This window comes from Pithys albifrons, chromosome 31 (assembly GCF_047495875.1).
Source record: "Pithys albifrons albifrons isolate INPA30051 chromosome 31, PitAlb_v1, whole genome shotgun sequence".
NCBI classification, from domain to species: Eukaryota; Metazoa; Chordata; class Aves; order Passeriformes; family Thamnophilidae; genus Pithys; species Pithys albifrons.
This window is the reverse complement of record NC_092488.1, coordinates 387205-406917: the sequence shown is the minus strand read 5'-3', so window position 1 is coordinate 406917 and position 19713 is coordinate 387205. Positions and strand designations below refer to the sequence as shown.

The 19713-nt window shown below is 49.9% G+C and overlaps 1 protein-coding gene and 1 pseudogene across 1 annotated transcript; one reads left to right on the top strand and one right to left on the bottom strand.

Moving 5' to 3' along the window:
• Nucleotides 1-6059: 6059 nt before the first annotated feature.
• On the bottom strand, nucleotides 6060-7026 carry LOC139684073 (olfactory receptor 14A16-like; annotated as a pseudogene).
• A 9049-nt stretch (nucleotides 7027-16075) lies between these two features.
• LOC139684072 (olfactory receptor 14J1-like) lies at nucleotides 16076-16648 on the top strand. The gene has a single exon (XM_071579674.1). The coding sequence runs from the start codon at nucleotides 16076-16078 to the stop codon at nucleotides 16646-16648; it is 573 nt and encodes a 190-aa protein (XP_071435775.1).
• The last annotated feature ends 3065 nt before the right edge of the window (nucleotides 16649-19713 follow it).

The following is a 19713-nucleotide window of genomic DNA, read 5'->3' as shown; positions in this document are numbered from 1 at the left end:
CAGCCTGTCCAGAGCCCTCTGCAGAGCCTTCCTGCCCTCCAGCAGGTCAGCAATCCCACCCAGCCTGGTGTGATCTGCAAACTTACTAAGGGTGCACTCAATGCCCTTGTCAAGGTCGTTTATAACAATAATTGAACTAAGCTGACCCCAACACTGAGCCCTGGGAACACCCCTCGATGTAACTTGATTCCCCCCCACTCCCTTGGCTTGATCATCCAGCCAGATTTTTACCCAGTAAAGAGATGCTGCAGAAAATGTTTGATTAAATTCCTGGAACCCCAGAATATTTGGGATTAGAGCATCGCTGATGCCCAGGACAATTCTTATCCCCTCTCAACAAACACACTCCTCCAGGTGCCACCCTTGTCTCTTGGGAAACACAAAGGGATTGGACAGGAGTGTTTCACTGACAACAAGGAGAATTTTGGATGGGTACCTTTACACACACAGGTATTGATGTGTCCACTCATCTCTGCCTGTGAGTGTGTGTGAATTGAGTGTGGTGTGAATGTTGTTATTGTGACTCTGCAGTTGAGTCACTGTTAAAATTGCTGATCAATGCTATTGAAGCAGATGGTAACTGTCAAATTGGTCAATGGTTAAGGGCTGCTAATCTCTTTTGCCCTATTTTGTATCTGATTCCTTTTCACCCTGGCCCTCTTGCATTTGAAGTGTCTGTGTAAATCATCCCCATTCATTAAAAAATAAATATTTTTGTCAGGTCCATATTGAAATTTTCCTTCTTAACTAAACTCCAAATAATACAAGTCTTGAAGACTTGAAGTCAATTAAAGGAAGAGAAAGAAATTGATTTTTCTGTGCTTTAATGAGCCCTACTGTGTATTTGGAGATGAGTTCATGGTCCTCAGGAACTGATAAAACAATGAAGAAGTTCTCAAGAAGTCAGAAGCCAAACTCCAAGTCTCCTGAAGCATCAATGGGCCCCACTGAGGGCAGGCACTGACAAAGCCTCCCCAGGGACTCGTTAGAGCAGATCCTTGGAGGCCCTGATTGCAGGGAGACAAAGGCTCTGTGCAGGCACCTGGAAAGCTGAGAAAACCCTGGGTTTCTTTGAGGAAGCACAAAGGCCAAGGCCTGAGTCTCAGGCCCTGGGCCAACAGGTCCTGTCCCTCACTGGTGGCTCAGGGCTGTTTGTGGGGCAGGAGGGGGTGAGGGTGTGAAATGACAAATGTCAAAATTTCTGCAACCCCTCCCAGTCTCCAAAGGGAGGGGTTAGGGAGAAACAAGGTGCAGACCCTCAAAGGAAAGTTCCTTGTGGTGGCCTCAGTGGCAGAGGTACCTGTCAGAGTGCTGGGGACAAAGCCCTGGGTGCCTTTGTGCCTTCCAGCCCTGCCAGAGCCCTTGGCCATCTCTCCTGCAGCCTGGCCTGCCCTGTCCCTGCTGCTCCTCTGGCCTTGCAGGCTGCACACACCCATCCTGCTTTGCCTCCCAGCCCTCCCAGCAGAGTTTCTGTGCCCTCACTGATGTCTGTGCAACCATCACTGATATCTGTGCACCCATCACTGGCTGTTCCCTGGAACACAAAGCCATGGCATGGTCCAGACCCTCTCTGCGTGACCTCTTGCACCACAAGGCTCCCCTTTGAGGGATATTTCTGTCTCCTCACCTCCACTCTGAACATTCCAAATCTGACTATGTGGCTTTCTTTCTCATTCCACCACCAAGAACATCTCCATCCTGCCTGATCTCCTCTGGCCCAACTCCAGTTCTTCTTCATTCCTCCCCAAGATGAGCCTCATAGACAGACAGACCAGTCCAGAAGTGTTACCCCAGGGCTGAGTCCAGAGGGGTGACAACTTCCTTGTCTGGGTGGCCACACTCCCCCCAAGTCAGCCCCACATCCTGTTGTCCTTATTAACTTTCATCTCGAGCCCCTGTGCCTCAGGACATCCCTCACAGAGCCCAGGCCCTTCTCCTCAGGGTCACTCCAGAGCTGTTCATGTCCCTGCCCTCATCTCTGGGTCATTGTGCCCCCAGGGCAGGACTGGCCTCTTTCCCTTCCAAAACTCCATGAGGTTTGTATTGCCAGAGCCCAGAGCTCCTCAGGGCCCCTGAGAGGGACTCTCAGCTGGGGCAGCTCTCAGTGTGTGTGCACAGGGGGCTCAGCTGCCTCTGGGTGCCCAAGGCTGCTGCTGCCTGGCATGGAGGTGACAGATGTCACCTGGCAGCCCCTTCCCAGCCACAGGCCCCCTGGAGATGCTGAGGCACAGCTGACTCCTCACAGCATTGCCACCCATCTGCTCCTTGTGTCCCACAAGCTGATCAGGTGCAGGTCACCTCACATTCCTCTCCCAACACCTTGTGCCTGCTCTGGACCCTCAAGGTCCCTGCCCAGCTCCCAAGGGCTGTGTGGGGGTCGTTAATTGTCAGGGGTTGGTGTTTAGAGGTTCGTGTCAGGATTAGGTAGAAGTTTAGGGAGGTTTGGTGCTGTGCTGACAGGGTTGGAGTCATGTTTAGGGGAGGAGCTTTTTGGTCCTGTTTAGGATTAAAGCTTGGGTTTCTACTAAGAATGCAGGTTTGGGATTGGGGCATTAGAGTCTAAATAAGAGTCTGGAGTTCTGTCTTTGGGCTTTTCCTTCGAGGTCAGGTTGAGGTTGGTATTAGAGCAGTGGATTCCTTTCACTGGGAGAGGCAGCACTTTTAGGCTGGGGCTTGAGGTTGGAAATTGGGTAAAGGTCTATCAGAGGTGTTTGCACAGTCAGTGTTTCAGCACTCTCAGCATGACCTGAACCTGTTTTGAAATCATCAAAATGTTTCCTCTCTTTTGTCCAAGCTCCCCTTTCCTTCCCCAACTGTCCCAGTTCCTCCCAATCTTCCCAGAACTTCCAACTGGATGGTCTCAGCTTTGTGAGGACACTGCAACCTCATGGAGTCAAGGGGCCATTGTCACACTTGCAGGGCCTCATGAAGCCAAAGGGACCCTGGGACACTGCAGGAGCTCATGGAATCAAGGGGCCATTGTGACATGCGGGGCCTCATGGACAAAAATAACCCTGAAATGTTTCAGAACCTCATGGAATCAAGGGGTCACTTTGACACTGCTGAGTGTCATGGAAATAAAGTGACCCTGGGACACTGAGGAGCCTTTTCAGATCAAGGGGCAGTTGTGACACCACAGGACCTGATGGAGCCAGAGGAACCTGGGGACACTGTTCAACCTCATAACTCAAGATGGCATAGGGACACTGTGGAACCTCATGGAAACAAGGGGCCACTGTGACAGTGCAGGACTTCATGGAACCAAAGGAACCCAGGAACACTGTGGAAAAGCATGGGACCAAGAGGCCATTGGACATTCAGGGCCTCAGGGAACCCAAGGGGACCTGTGACATGGAGTAACCTCATGGAATCAAGGGGCCATTCTGACAGTGAGGAACTTGATGGACTCAAGGGGCCACTGTGCCCCTGCACAGTCTCATGGAACAAAATGAACCCTGGGACACAGTGGAACCTCATGACATCAACGGTCCATTGTGACACTGCAGGGGCTCATTGAACCAAAGGAGTATGGGGACAGTGAGATATCCCATGGAATCAAGGGGCCATTGTGACATGTGAGTCCTCGTGGAACCAAAGGAACCCTGAGGCATTTCAGAACCTCAGGAGCCAAGGGGCCAGTGTGATCCTAGAACTCCAAGGGATCAGCAGACCCGCTGCCTCCCCCCCACCGCCACATGGACCGGAGTCGTGGCTGCTCCTTGGGCCCCTCTGGAGTCAGCGTTTGCTTTGGCAGCAGAACTTGTCTTGGATGAGATACTTTCCAGATTTTGCTTTGCCCCCTCTCTCCCATGGTTTTATTTTTTAATCTTTTCCCCCAGGGGAAAAGGGGAATGGGAAGCACATGTTGATAACCATCTATACATAAAAGGGAGTTGAGGGCGGAGAGACAAAGTGATTTCTCTCTCTCTTGTTGCTTTGAACTCTTGATATTGTTGTCTTTGCTGCTGTATTTCTTCTCACTAAACTCTACTTTTTCACTTAATGCCTCCTCTTATTTTGTCTCTCTGTACTGGTGGGGAATAAAAGGGGAGTGAATTAATTTTACAGGATTTTCCATCACAATATTTGTCTTTAAGCCCAGACAGGTTGCTCAAGGCCTCCCTGAAAGGTGGCATCAACCACAAAGGACTTGAAAATCATTTGGTCCCATTGTATAGAGAGATAATAAAGATGTTCTACAGTGGTATTCAAGGGCTGATCACTGGGAGATCTCACCAGGATGTTTCTGCCAAGTGGAATTTTTTCTGTTGATTTTATTTGACACTCTTTGTTCAGCCAAATTCCCACCCACCACAGGTTCCACTTCTTCACTCCAGCTCTCACCAATCTGGCCATAAGGACACCATAGAAGACCATGTCAAAGCTCTTGCTAAAGTCTTGGCACACAACACCCCCTTTTTTTCCATCCCACATGGGTTCTGCCATCCCTCCCTTGTCCTTCCAAAACCTGGAGATGGTGCAGAGGACTTCCCATATCCCCTTCTCTGCTGAGCCTGACCAGTCTGGAACTCTCTCAGTCCTCCTCCCTGCCCTGTCTGCAAACTGGTTCCATCTCTGCTTTTCCCAAGTCCCCAGGAATCTCTATGATGGCTCTGGCCTTCCCAAGGTGTTTGAGAGAGGACTCACAATGACACTGCCCACCCTCCTCAATATCCCTGAAACCAAAGGCCTTTTCCATATCCCACAGTTCCAGTTTAGTGCCCACAACACAACACAGGCCTGTCCAGCTCCTTGGGGCCATTCAGAAGGAAGGCAGCAGGGATTTCTTCCTACAGGAACACCACCCTTTGTGCACTCCATGGCTGCCCAGAGCACTTTCCCTGGTGCCTCCCTGCCCTGAATGTTTCTGGCCATCAGGCTGTAGGTGAGAGGGGTGAACAGGTGCTGAGGATGATGTAGAACAAGGGCTGTGTCAGACTCTCTCAGGAGGGCTGTGCTGGGCAAGGCTGAGGGTGCTGCAGAAAACAGTGGCACTGTTGAGGTGAGAGGGGCAGGTGGAGAGACCTTGTGGCTGCCTGTGCTGGGCAGGAGCTGCCCCAGGATGGCAGCTCTGAAGCACACACAGGTTGCCAGTGTGATCAGGAAGGGGAGGGCTGGATCAGAAAATCAGGCTTGGAACACAAAGAGCAGCAGTGACATGGTGTCACTGCAGGAGAGTTCCAGCACTGGAGCAAGAATACAGAAGTGGTGCAGTATGTCAGGGCCATAAAGGTGTCTGGGACAAGAAGGAAATGATGACTGTGGGTGACAGGACTCCCAAAGGTCAGGGTGCAGCTTTACTGGAGACAGAAATTCCTTGTTTATGCCTGGCCTTGCTGTCACCTCCTGGCAGTGGCTCCATGGCCCCTTTGTGTCCCACTGCCCATCAGATGGTGCCACAGCCCCCTGTGCAGCCCCAGCCCAGGGCAAGGGCAACCAGGGTGGGGAATGGCCCCTCTGGTAGGATGCCCAGGGCAGTCCTTGGGCTTGGTGACAGAAATGGGTGTCTAAGTAGAAAAATGAATTTAATAAGGACATTTCATTGAAAACAGTAACATCAGAAGAGGAAAAAACAGTTATAAATGAGGACAGACTTGGTCTCTCATGACATACACTATAAGCCATTGACAGAGCAAAGCAGGGAGGTTTTGGCAGCTGAAAAGCATCCAGTCATCCTTTAAAGTAAACAAAATTTCGCAGAGAGAAAGGACTTCACAGCACGAATCTCTGAGATTCAAAGTGAAGACATTTTATTTCACACAGCACACGGTTTATATGGGGTTAGAGGTGCAACTTATTGGCTAAAAAGGTCTCACCCCAACACCCTAGAACTTCTAATTGGTTAAAAGCCCATCTCTCACAAGTCCAGTGTTTGTATTATCTCCTCCCGATGTTTTGAGGTCCATGTCCAGAGATCAGGAAGGCAGTTGAGACGTTCTCATGAAAACACTTGCAAGGAGTGACCGTTGCCTACCGGACAAACAGCAGGTGTGTGTCCTTGCAGGCTGAAGTATCAGCATGACTCTCACGGAGCTGAAGCAGTTTGGACTGCTCAGAAATTAACTTTTTGCAAGCAATCTCACAACAATCATTTTCCTCACAGCATCCTTGAGCTCCTGGTTCCTCAGGCTGTAGATGAGGGGGTTGAGTGTTGGAGACACCATTGTGTACAGAACTGACACCACCAGGTCCAGGGATGGGGAAAAGATAGAAGGAGGCTTCAAATAGGCCAAGAAGACAGTGCTGAGAAACAGGGAGACCACAGCCAGGTGAGGGAGGCACATGGAAAAGGTTTTGTGCCTTCCCTGCTCAGAGGGGATCCTCAGCACAGCCCTGAAGATCTGCACATAGGAGAAAACAATGAAAATGAAACATCCCAATAATAGAAAACAACTAACAGCAATGAGACCAAGTTCCCTGAGGTAGGAGTGTGAGCAGGAGAGCTTGAGGATGTGGGGGATTTCACAGAAGAACTGGCCCAGGGCATTGCCCTGGCACAGGGGCAGGGAAAATGTATTGACTGTGTGCAGCAGAGCATAGAGACAGGCACTGGCCCAGGCAGCTGCTGCCATGTGGGCACAAGCTCTGCTGCCCAGGAGGGTCCCGTAGTGCAGGGGTTTGCAGATGGCAACGTAGCGGTCGTAGCACATGATGGTGAGGAGAGAGAATTCTGTTCCAAAGAAGAAGATAACCAGAAAAATTTGAGCAGCACATCCTGCGTAAGAGATGTCCCTGGTGTTCCAGAGGGAATTGTGCATGGCCTTGGGGACAGTGGTGCAGATGGAGCCCAGGTCTGTGAGGGACAGGTTGAGCAGGAAGAAGTGCATGGGGGTGTGCAGGTGGTGGTCAGAGGCTACGGCGCTGATGATGAGGCCGTTGCCCAGGAGGGCAGCCAGGAAGATGCCCAGGAAGAGCCACAAGTGCAGGAGCTGCAGCTGCCACGTGTCTGCCAATGGCAGGAGGAGGAAGTGGCTGATGGAGCTGCTGTTGGACATTTGCTGCCTCTGGGTATGGGGACCTGTTCATGTAGAAAAAGACAGGGACAAGTCAGGACAGGCTGCTTTGAACTAAAATGGTGCCATTTCCTGTAGACTGTCTCACTTGGACTCATCTACCCTTGTTCCTTCTCTGGGAAAATCCTTCATTCAGGTTTCTGATTTGAGCTCCCCTTGCACTGTCTGGGTGTGCCATGAGCTGTCAGGCCTGTGTGTGTTGGGCCTGGAGGAGCCATCTCTGCCCCACTACAGTGGGTTTGTGTTCATGTGGCAGAAGGACTGGCTTGAACAGTCAGGATTTTTCAATGCAATCACTCCTAAGGCAGAAAGGCTTGTTGGCATCTGCACTTCCAATTTTAAAGGACTGTTTTTCCTACCCACATTCCATGCCTGGTTCTCTGAGGTCAGAAATTCCCAGCCTTTCTGCTGCACTCGGACTGAGCCACTGAGAGGTGTGGGAGGCAAAGGGATTCCTGTGGCTCAGGGCAAGGTGAGTGGCTGGACAGGCTCACTCCAAATGGCCCTGTGTTTGCACCTTTGGGGATCAGAGGACAATCACTTTCCATGTACCCTGAGAAGAAACCAGAATATGCTGAGAGCAGAGGGATCACTAAATGTCTCAGTCTTTCTGAAGGTCTCTGATGAAGACTGACTTCTGCCAAAGACACACAGAGTTCATTTGACAAACCCAACAGCATTTCCTCAGTTGTAACATCTCTGTGCTTCTCCATGGGGCATTCAGGTAACACCAGTGTGCTATAGGAGAGATTTGCATCCAGGAGGGCAGCTCAGTGCTTGGAAGGACATGACAAGGAGACCCCTGAGTGGCCTGGGGATGGTGGCTCATTAAGGGAGAGTCAGCTCATTCCCCTGTCACACACACTGATTTGCCTGCAGCCAAGAGTGTAGAGGAAAAGGTTGAACATTCCATTGCAAGGACACACCTGCATGACAGGAATCACAAGGGCAGTGCCTGACTCAGGTGCTGCAAATCCCAGAGCCTCACTGAGAGAACAAGACAATAAGAACAAGATAAGAATTGTAGAGAAACAAAGGAAAATATTGTGGTTCTCTCTCTGAGACACCAGGGCAGAGACAGCAGGCACTGAGGACAGTGTTACCCTGACCCAGCTGTGCCACCTCACAGACACCAACAGTGCCCTCCTTCCCACAGCAGTTCTCCTTTTAGCTCCCCTTCATTCCCTGATCATATCCCTGCTGCCTGGACATTTTCCTCCTGGCAGGTGCCTTTTCCCTCTCAGCACTCCCAGTCCCATCCCACCCTCTGTGCACTCACCCCAACCCTACAGAAACCTGCCTGTCTGCAGGGCACTGCCTGGGGCATGTTCTCTTTGCAGGTGGGAAAGGGCAGGTCACAACAACCCTGAGGGGCCCAGAAAAGGTGATCCTGGTGCTGTCCATAGCTGAGGCATTTCAGGGGGATCCCAGGAGACAGACTGACTCAGAGTTACATATCAGCAGTCTCAGTACATGTTCAACCATTGTGTGCATGGTCCTTGTGTGTCCCTTCCAAGTCAGAAGATTCTGTGATTCTGTGGTTACACCTCCTATTGTGCTTCTCTCATCCCCCAACAATCTCACCCTGCTCCAAGGAGTAAACTGAAAACACACTCAGGAAAGCACCTTATTACAATAATCCCTGATTTACCATCTTCTCAGAAAGTGTCATCCAGAGCCTTTCCCAGGTGGATCTGGAGCTGTGAGCAGCCCTGACCCACACAGCACCCTCTCAGCAGCAGGACACTGCCCTGCTCAGGGCTGCTCCTTCCTCCCACAGCTTCTCCCCAGACCTGTGAGCAGCTCCCCGGGCTGGCTGAGAGCTGACCCTGGCAGGCAGCAGAGTCCCTGCCCCAGCACAGCACCCTGGGCTGCAGGACCCTGCTCTGCACCACAGCCCTGGGCACCCCTGGCTGCACACCCACCTTCACAGACCTGCAGCACACAATGGGAACAGGGATTGCCTTGCTCTGTCCCTCGGATGGTGCAGGAGGCAAAATCAGCTCTGCTGTGTGGCCACCTCCTCTGCACTGGAGGAACTGGGAGAGTCCTCCAGGAAGGTCCTAAAAGCTGCAGGATGTGCCAGTTTAGGAGATCCCTCCAGGAACTGAAGTTTATCCTCCTGAAAGTTTGACTGTTTCAGAGTGATAATTTCTCCTCTAGTGAGATATAAGCAAGCTTTCCTCTGTCTTCTTCCAAACTGTGCTTAACTTCTCTCTCACTTCTCTGCTGTGCCCTGGGTGTCTGCAGGCAGTGCCCTGAGCCCTGCTGGGCTGTGCACAGGAGCTGCTCCTGGGCAGAGCTGTCTCTCTGCAGCACTGCCCGCTTGCCAGGAGCTCCCTGTGTGCCAGGAGCCCGGCCCAGCTCAGCATCTAAAGAACAAACCCTGGTGGGAGTTTGGTCCTGACTCCCTGAACATCAGGCCCTGAGTGGAACTTGAGGAAACCTCACAGGAATTCAAAGTCGTGTTGCAACTCCAAAGTTTCTTGTAGTTTGAATGGGTCTCAGTGAGGGACACAAAGGAGAAAATGTCCCCAGGTTCCAGTTAGAGCAGAAAACTGGAGGTAGTGCTGACAGCTGGGGACAGGCAAAGTAAAGTTGGCTCTGATGCTGAATAAACCTGGATGTGTTTCACTAATCCAGAGGTCTAAACCTTGACCACGTTAAGGAAATGTCACAGCCATGCCACCCAGTCCCTGGAAAGGGAGATCCTGTCCCTCCCTCTCATTCCTCAGGGCTCTTCCTGGGGCACAGGGATGTGGGGATGTGAAATGCCAAGGGCAGGAGTATGGGGTGGCACCTCCCGGGCTGCTGAACAGGGACAAGGAGGCAATGAGGCCCCAGGGCTGCAAGGCTCACTTGTCTCCTCATGCCATCAGTGGCACACACAGCAGCCATGGCCAAAGGCCTGCACAAGTTGGCTCTGTCAGGGCCTTTCAGCTTCTGCACATCCCTGTCTCCTCTCCAGCCCAGACTGTCCTACAGTGTCCATGCCCTGCCCCTTTCCCTGCAGGCTGTTGTCATCCCCCTGACTGCCCCACCTGGCTGGCACCTTCTTGCACTGACATCTCTCCCTCCTCCCTGGCTCTTCCTTGGAATACAAAGCCTTGGGCTGATCCAGACTTTTTCTGGGGGCGTGTTGCCCCACAGCACTGCTCTCAGAGGGGAATTCCTTTCTCCTCATATCCACCCTGAATCTCCCCAGCTGCCCTTGGTGGCATTATTTCTTTCTCATGCTGTTTCTCACTACAAAGGAAAGTTTCACCATCTATGGTGGAGAGCACTTCAAGCACTCTCAGGCATCTCCTGTGCTCTACTCAGTCTCCACACCACTGAGCCCTGGGCTTTCAGTCCTTATCTATTGCTCATGTGCTTGAGGCCTCCAAGTGCATTCATGGGCCATCTCTGGTCCCTCTCCACGTGTTTAGCCATGACAATGCAGAGCTGCTTGTCCAAGAAAGATGGAGTGACACTTTTTGCCAAGGGTTGTATTGGCAGAAGAAGGCACAGTACCTGAAACTGACTGAGGGGAGATTTACATTGGATGTCAGGAAGAAATATTTTATATGAAGGTGGAAGGAGCCTGGAATAGGTTGCCCACTAAGTGCAAAAACCCGCCCCTGGAGGTGTCCAAGGTTGGGAGCTTTGGGCAACCTGAACTCGTGGAAGGTGTCCCTGGATAATGAAAGGGAAAGTTGGTCGAGAGGCTCTTTCAGGTCTCTTCCAACCCAACCCATTTTATCAGTCTTTCATTTCTATATCTCCAATACCCTCACCACAGTGCTGCAAATATCTGCATACACAATGTCAGCATTTTGATGTGACCCAATCCCCAGAGCTTTATACAAATGAATGAACTGCCATTTTAAAGACATGAATTTCATGGTATTTGGAGGAACAATTCAAAACTCTGAAGTTCCAAAGGAACTAAGAGAAATTTACAACATCTCTGCATGAAAAGCTCACCGAGTACTCTGAGTTGTGCCCGTGGCCTTCAGTGTGTTGGGGCTGCCCTGGGGCTTCTCCTCCAGTGGGATGTGCCCTGGTCATGGAACAGGAAAGGCACTTCCTACCCCAGCAATCTGCATCCTTCTGCATGTCAGGCCCTCACTCACTGTCCCTCACTCTGCTCAGTGTTTGCCTTGGCTCGTGGGTGCACTTGATTAGATCTGCTTGAGTGTTCTGAGGCACAATCCAACACTTATTGCCTTCTGCACCCACAGCATAAGAAATATCACTTGCCCTTTCTATGGGGTGGACCTGATGGATGTTTTTGCATTACTGCTTTTAATTCCCCCTTTTGGAAGATGACATTTTCCCAAGCTGGATCAAGATGTTGGGCTCTTTCACAGTTACCTGAAGTAACTCAGAATCATAGAATGTCCTGAGTTTCAGAGACCTTAAAAGATCATCTAATTCCAACCCCAGTGACATGGACAGGGACACCTTCCACTAGGCCTCATTGCCCAGAGCTCAGTCCAACCTGGCCTTGAACACTCCAGGGATGGGGCAGCCACAGCTTCTCTGGGAAACCTGTGCCAGTTCCTCAGCACCCTCATAGGGAAGAATTTCTTCCTAATATCTCATCTGAACCTGCTCTCTGTCAGTGTGAAGCCATTCCCTCTTGTCCTGTCACTCCAGGTCCTTGTAAACAGTCTGTGTCCATCTTTCTTGTTTGCTCCCTTTGGGTCCTGGAAGGACACAATTTGGTCACCCCAAAGGTTCTCTTCTCCAGGCTGAACAATCCCAGTTCTCTCAGCATTTCCTCATGGCAGAGCTGCTCCATCCCACTGATCATCTTGGTGCCTCCTCTGCACTCATTCCAACAGCCACCTGTGCTGGGACCCCAGAGCTGGAGGCAGCTCTGCAGGTGGGGCAACATCCACCCATGTGTGTTCCTGCAAGTGCAGTGTGGAACCTCATGGAACCAAAGGGACATTGTGACACCACAGAACCTCATGGAACCAAAGGGACATTGTGACAACACAGAACCTCATGGAACCAAAGGGACATTGTGACACCACAGAACCTCATGGAACCAAAGGGCCATTGTGACACCACAGAACCTCATGGAACCAAAGGGACATTGTGACACTTCAGATTCTCATAGAACCAAAGGAAATCTGAACATTTCTGAACATCAAGGAGTCAATGGGCCACTGTGACACTTGAGGCCTCACCAAACCAAATGGACACAGGGACACTGTGGAACCTCTTGGAGATACGGGGCCACCATGACACTGCAGGGCCTCAGGGAACACAGGGAACACTGAGACTTTTCAGAATCTCATTGAACCAAGGGGCCTTTGTCTTTTGTGGGGCCTCCTGGAACCAGATCAACCCCAGGACATTTTGGAACCTCATGGCATCAAGGTGCCACTGTGGCTCTGCAGAGCCTTATGGACAGTGACGGGATGTTGTACCCTGATCAGGCCCAGAATCTGCTCAGAGAATGCAAACAGTGCAGGCTCTCTGTGCTGAGTTACTGCTGGCACCAAGGTGCTGGTTTGGTGTTGAATTCTGCTGAAACCAGCCTGGTTCACCAAACTGCAAATACACATCCTGCTTTTTGAAACAGGAGCTGACAGATAAGCTGCTCACTGGCCTGGAAATACAGGACCTGCAATCCCTCACTGTGTAACTTTAAATCCCAGCCCAACTCTCATATGGCACATCCTTCCACAGACTGCCTTGAAGTGTGTGGAGCTTCTCCCATGAAGAAGGAGGGTTCTTCATGGTCACTGCCCAGGGGTTAAGGGAAGGACAGAGATCTGCCCTCTTTATCTGTGTGGTAAATTACAACAATCCCTGCTGAATGATTGTTTCTTTTTTGCTGGCTTTGATACAACTGCTTTAAAAGAATTCTTTTGATACAGTGCACTGCACTATTTTAGGCTATAATATACTATACTAGGAGGTTTTTAGCTTTTCCACAGTGTAGTAAATATTTCTGATTTAGATCTTTAATCTGTTCACTTATCTGTTTCTTTCTCTGTCCATTTATCATAATAAATAATACATTTGATATAAGTACATCTGATATGCCATCATTAAAACCTGCAGGAGAAGTGATTCAATCACATCTCAATAACTCCCTAAATTTTAACCCCAATGTAAACCTGAGGCTAAGATTGGACCCTGTCACACTCAGGCTCCTCTCTAAGAAGGGTTTAGAAAGCAATGGGGTCCTTTCTGCACCTCATAGCTCAATGAGGTGCCTTCTCTAATAACCTTTGTCTAAGCCTTCCATATTTTCTGTGACACAATGAGATTCCACAAAGTCTCAAGACACCTTGGATTCCATGGGCTTTCCCAATGTCACTATGGTCCCCTGATTCCATGAATTTCCACAGTATCTCAGGTTTCTTTTCATTCCATGAGGCCCCACAGAGCCAAAATGGACTCTTCATTCCATGAGGTTCAGCAGTGACACAGTGGTGGTTTCAGAGATGGTGGAGCTTTTTTTTCCCTTTGCAGTTGGAAATAGAATGAGAAAGAAATAAGGTCACCAAGGGCAATGGAGGAGGTGCAGACAGGAAACAGGGAGAAAGGAATTTCTTTCCAAGGTCAGAGCTGTGGTGAAACACATCCCCCAGAAGGAGCCTGGATCAGCCCAAGGCTTTATGGAAGAGCAGGGAGGAGGGAGAGATGTCAGTGCAGGAAGGTGCCAGCCAGGTGGGGCAGTCAGGGGGATGACAACAGCCTGCAGGGAAAGGGGCAGGGCTTGGACACTGTAGGACAGCCTGGGCTGGAGAGGAGACAGGGATGTGCAGAAGCTGAAAGGCCCTGCCAGAGCCAACTTGTGCAGGCCTTTGGCCATGGCTGCTGTGTGTGCCACTGATGGCATGAGGAGACAAGTGACCATGCAGCCCTGGGGCCTCATTGCCTCCTTGTCCCTCTTCAGCAGCCTGGGAGGTGCCAACCCATCCTCCTGCCCTTGGCATTTCACATCCCCACATCCCAGTGCCCCAGGAAGAGCCCTGAGGAATGAGGCAGGGACAGGATCCTACTTCCCAGGGGCTGGGTGTCAGGGTTCAGTCCTTTAGATTTTGAAACACATCCAAGTTTCCTCAGCATCAGAGCCATCTCTCTTTTGTCCATACTTGTCATTACTCTGCCAGTTTTCTCCTCTAACTGGAATCTTGGGACACTTTCTCAGTCCTGTCCCTCAGTGGGACCCATTAGGACTACAGGATGGTTCAGTGTTTCAATCTCACTCTGACTTCTTGAGAAGTTGTTTAAACTTACTCATATGGACTGAGTCTAATGTAAACAACATCAGTGCCCCCAGAGGGTCATTAAATGCCCTGGGCTGTTGCTGTGCCTCTGAGCTGGGCCGGGCTCCTGGCACACAGGGAGCTCCTGGCAAGCGGGCAGCGCTGCAGAGAGACAGCTCTGCCCAGGAGCAGCTCCTGTGCACAGCCCAGCAGGGATCTGGGCACTGACAGGGCATCTCAGGGACACGAGTGGGGCACAGACAGAGCTTAAATGTGCTCAGGATTGGCAGGATGACTGAGAGCTCTTGGAAGAGAAATCCTTGCAGTGCTGGATACGGTGAGTCTGTGGGTGCAGGGCAGTGCAGGGGCAGCTCCTGGAGGCATCTCCTAAGGCTGGCACAGCCCCAGCTGCTGGGATGTGTCAGGAGGGGGCTATTCAGGGACACTTTGGAATAGCTTTGGAGCTAGGGGGTGCAGCCAGGGGTGCCCAGGACTGGTGCAGAGCAGGGTCCTGCAGCCCAGGGTGCTGTGCTGGGGCAGGGACTCTGCTGCCTGCCAGGGTCAGCTCTCAGCTGGCCCGGGGAGCTGCTCACAGGGCTGTGGGAAAGGAGCAATCTCTGGCAGGTGAGGGCAGGTTTCACAGCTGTTCACAGCTGCAGATCACTAAAGGCATTAAAACAGGGAAGTTTAAATGAAACATTGGAAGTTGGGGGCTGCGTGTTCTTTATGTCCTTTCTATCTTTTGCTCCAAGGTTTCTGTGTGGGCAGTGGGACACAGAAATTAATTTCTCAGTTCATGAGAAAGCTCTGAATCTCCAAACATTTTACTTTAAGGAAATCTCTGCAACCACCACACTGTGCCTTAAACTCATCATCAGTGTCACTTTTCCAGCCTCCTCGGAGTTGCTCAGACGATCCCATCAGAGCCTGCACAGCCAGAGCTGCCCCTGGGCAGTGCCCTGTGCTGGGAGGGTTCTGCAGGGCAGAGCTGAGCACCCAGGGCTGGGATGGGCTCTGGGAGCACTGCCAGGGCCCAGCCCTGGGCACAGGGAAGCAGCTCCAGGCAGCAAAGGCCTGGGCAGGGAGTGGGGGAAAAGTGCCCTCAAGGCACCCCTTGGGGATGGGGGGTGTGGGAGGGGTGGCGTTCATGCAGCTCTGGGGGCACTTCCCTGAGCTCTGCTGGGCACTTTGTGCTGGGCAAGAAAAATGAGAGCTCTTTAAGTGGAAAAGAACTTTTATCAGATGTGTCTTCTGAGTTATGAGTGCAGAAATGAAACTTTTGCATTCAAGATGGGTTGCATCTGATACACCTTGTGAATGTCAGAGCTGTGATAAAAGATTTCCATGTCCCACTGCAGCAGAGGAAAACTGGCTCCTTGGCAAAACATTTGGCAACATTTGACATCTTTGATTTTGGTTAGAAACAGACTGACTTTGACCTCTATGCTTAATAATCTTTCTTTTCTTTTTCTGAGAAGACCCTCTGCTAAGAAGCAATAGATGTGCAACAGCAGCTCCATCAGCCACTTCCTCCTCCTGCCTTTGGCAGACACGCGGCAGCTGCAGCTCCTGCTCTTGTGGCTCTTCCTGGGCATCTCCCTGGCTGCCCTCCTGGGCAACGGCCTCATCATCAGCGCCGTAGCCTCTGACCACCACCTGCACACCCCCATGCACTTCTTCCTGCTCAACCTGTCCCTCACAGACCTGGGCTCCATCTGCACCACTGTCCCCAAAGCCATGCACAACTCCCTCTGGGACACCAGAACCATCTCCTATGCAGGGTGTGCTGCACAGGTCTTTCTCTATGTCTGTTTTATGTCAGCAGAATTCTCTCTCCTCACCATCATGTGCTACGACCGCTACGTTGCCATCTGCAAACCCCTGCACTATGGGACCCTCCTGGGCAGCAGAGCTTGTGCCCACATGGCAGCAGCTGCCTGGGCCAGTGGCTTTCTCAATGCTCTGCTGCACACAGCCAATACATTTTCCCTGCCCCTGTGCCAGGGAAATGCCCTGGGCCAGTTCTTCTGTGAAATCCCCCACATCCTCAAGCTCTCCTGCTCAAATTCTTACCTCAGGGAACTTGGGCTTATTGTTGTTTGTACCTGTGTAGTGTTTTGTTCTTTTGTTTTCATAGTTTTCTCCTATGTGCAGATCTTCAGGGCTGTGCTGAGGATCCCCTCGGAGCAGGGACGGCACAAAGCCTTTTCCACGTGCCTCCCTCACCTGGCTGTGCTCTCCCTGTTTCTCAGCACTGCAGCATTTGCTGACTTGAAGCCTCCCTCCATCTCCTCCCCATCCCTGGATCTGGCACTGTCAGTTCTGTACTCGGTGGTGCCTCTGGCCCTGAACCCCCTCATCTACAGCCTGAGAAACCAGGAGCTCAAGGATGCCATGAGGAAAATGATGACTGCTTAGATTTCAGAAGCAATAAACTGCCTGATTTCTTCTCCAGAGAATATAATGTAACTCATTACAGGCTCGGTCTGACTTGTGAAGTTTTTCATGGAGGCTGTTTGTGGGGTGATTCCTTTCTTCTGTGTGTCTTAACATTGGGCACAATGAAATTTCACTATTTATCCCATTTCTAATTCACTTTTTATGTCCTAAATTTTACTCACAGACTGTGGAAATGAGGAATCATCTTCTCTGTGCATTTTAGCAAAAGAAAGGATCCTGCATTCTTGTTTGCCAAAACTCATTCCTTGAAAGCTCCTGTGAATCTGGACGGGCAGAGCCTCTGTGCAGAGAGGGACAGAAACAGAGTATCAGCCCAGCAGCACTGCCAGGCAGCACCAGCACTGGGTCTTTTCAGAGCTGCTCTTTCCACTTCCCCACTCTCCATCTGTGCCCTTGTGTTTGCCCTCAGCTCTCTGGCTGCTCAGTGTGTGTCCTGCTGTGTAGCAGTGTTGGGACCACAGCAGGTGGGCCACAGTTTCTGTTCTTTGAAAGTTGACAGAAGTGGCTGGAATTGTTAGACAGATTTTTGAAGTTTTTCAGAATTTGATGGCTGTGTTGTGAAAGGCTAAGATGGATCATAGGGAATCTGGAGATGACAATCTAAACATTAATAACTGAATGGAAAAGCTGAATCTTAAATATTGCTTAAAAATTCACAGCTGGTATTGACAGCCCAGAGATCCTGGACTGGGAGCTGTAACAACCACATCACAACAGGATGAAAATCTCACCAAAACCCACCTCAGGGGTATGAAGGTGACCCTGTTGTAATAGAGAAGTGATCAATATAAAATTTCCTTCTTAAATTGAGTTAATGATTCAATATAAAGTTTTTGTATTACTTTTAATAAAGCAAAGTTTGTTATGTCATTGTGACTGTGCTCGCCCCTTTGAGGAACTTGCAAGGCTTAAACCACAGAATGGACTGTTTTTAGCATATTGTGCAATGCTTGGTACAGGCGTATCATACATGTGAACTGTGCATGAGAAGAAGAGCCTGAAGCCACCCTAAGACCACTCTATGTCCAATCAAAAGAAAGCAACCCCCCAGCAACAGAGCCAAACCTACGCAGAGGTGAACATCACGAGCTATCACGAGCCTGATGAGATGAAGATCAAGAGCCATCACAAGCCAAGGCTGGGAGGGACTAATTAAAAATACAGACTAAGACATTATCAATAATGAAAAAACCTAAGCTAAAAAGAGGAACTGTTGCAGACCAGGCGCTAGTGAGATCGCACACACCAGTCTGATGTACAAGCAGGATCCCAAGTTTATTCAAAAATACAGGTATATATCACCTTAAGTGACCCCGCCCCAGGTACGGAGGTCTGATTCCATAGGCTGAGGCTGGAAACATGTCCTTTTAAGGTGAAAACGAAACTTGTAGGCTGGTCCTTCAGACCCACCTGAATTAGGGGCGACATCATCTCCCCCTTTTGTTTCAAAGAACAAAATGAAAATACAGACAACATAATACAAAACTAACACAGTAATTTGTCATAAATTACAATCAGTGCAAAACAAGAAAACTTTTGTCACGTGAGACTTCTTGGTCCTTTCGTGTGGCCGTCACCACACTGACCATGGTAAACAAAACAACACATTTAATGAATAGTGTCTGAGTGCAGTGACTTCACTTATCAAGGGTTAGCTTCAGTCCAGCTGAGCTAATTCCCTATGCAACTTCACAAGAGCAATTCTCAGTTCTACGTGGCCATCGTAGACTGAGAAAAGCCTTGAGATTCAGTCACTTCAGGCACTTTGTGAACTTATTTGAACAGTGAAATTAAACTTTTGGTCAGAAGTTAGACCTTTTAACTAGTACTCAGATTCATGTGTCAGCATTACTTGTTAAGTGAGCTGTGGATCCTCTGCCATCTGTAGGGTTAACAGGCATGTTGTTCCCTGCAGATTTGGCTGGGTCTTTTCAGATCCAGGGCTTTACCCATTTTGCTGGTATCCACTCACTGCCTTGATCCGAAGATACTCAAGCGTATCCACGGCCCCACGTTATCAGCTGAAAGGGACCTTTCCATATGTTCGAGGCAGGTTGATACACTGCAACTTGAACATCTGAGGCTGAGAAATTCTGTAAATTTTCTGAGAAGCGTGAAAAAAATTGGGGGATCATTAGTCTCCCTTGGGTTTAACCAATTTAAAACATAACAAGCTTTCATCAGCACATTCTGTGGGCTACGCATCTCCATTTCCCCCTCTCTTTTTAAAACTGACACCATGCGTTTTAAATCTTGGTGGTGGCGTTCAATGATTGCTTGTCCTCCAGAGTTATGGGGGATGCCAGTGACATGATTAATCTGCCATTGATTAAAAAAGGTGCCACATATTTTGCCTTTATATGCTGGAGCATTATCTGTTTTGATAATGTCAGGCTTACCCAATGCTGCAAAAGCACTAAGCCAATGTTTAATACATGCCTTGGCAGCAGTGGAGACGTCAGCACTGCCCCACATTGCTTTAGAACAGGTGTCAGCTGACACATGAACGTACCTTAAATGTCCAAAAGATACAATTTCAGTAACATCAGTTTGCCAAATTTTCCGAGCTTCTAACCCTCGTGGGTTCACTCCTCCAGATTGAATGGGTGCTATTTTGGCACAGTCAGGGCAGGAAGCAATAATAGCCCTGGCTTGTGATCGTGACAGAGAAAATTCATTATGTATGGCTTTAGCTGATTGGTGGGAAAAGGAATGTGACCGGGTAGCTTGTTCAAAAGGAGTTGGTGTTGTGACTGCAGCAGCAGAAACAGCCTGATCAATAAATGCATTACCTTGAACAAGTATGCCTTCTCCATCTGAGTGACTGTGAATGTGAGTACACAGAAAGGGTGCTGATGATGTTCAACTAAATTCCATAATGTGATGAACAAGGGTTGCAGTTTTGAATTTGAAACGTACCCTAATAAGGAACGGGAAATTCTAGTAACAATTCCTGCTACATACAGAGAATCGACAACAAGGTTAACGGGCTGATGAGAGAAATGCTGAAATACCAAAATTAC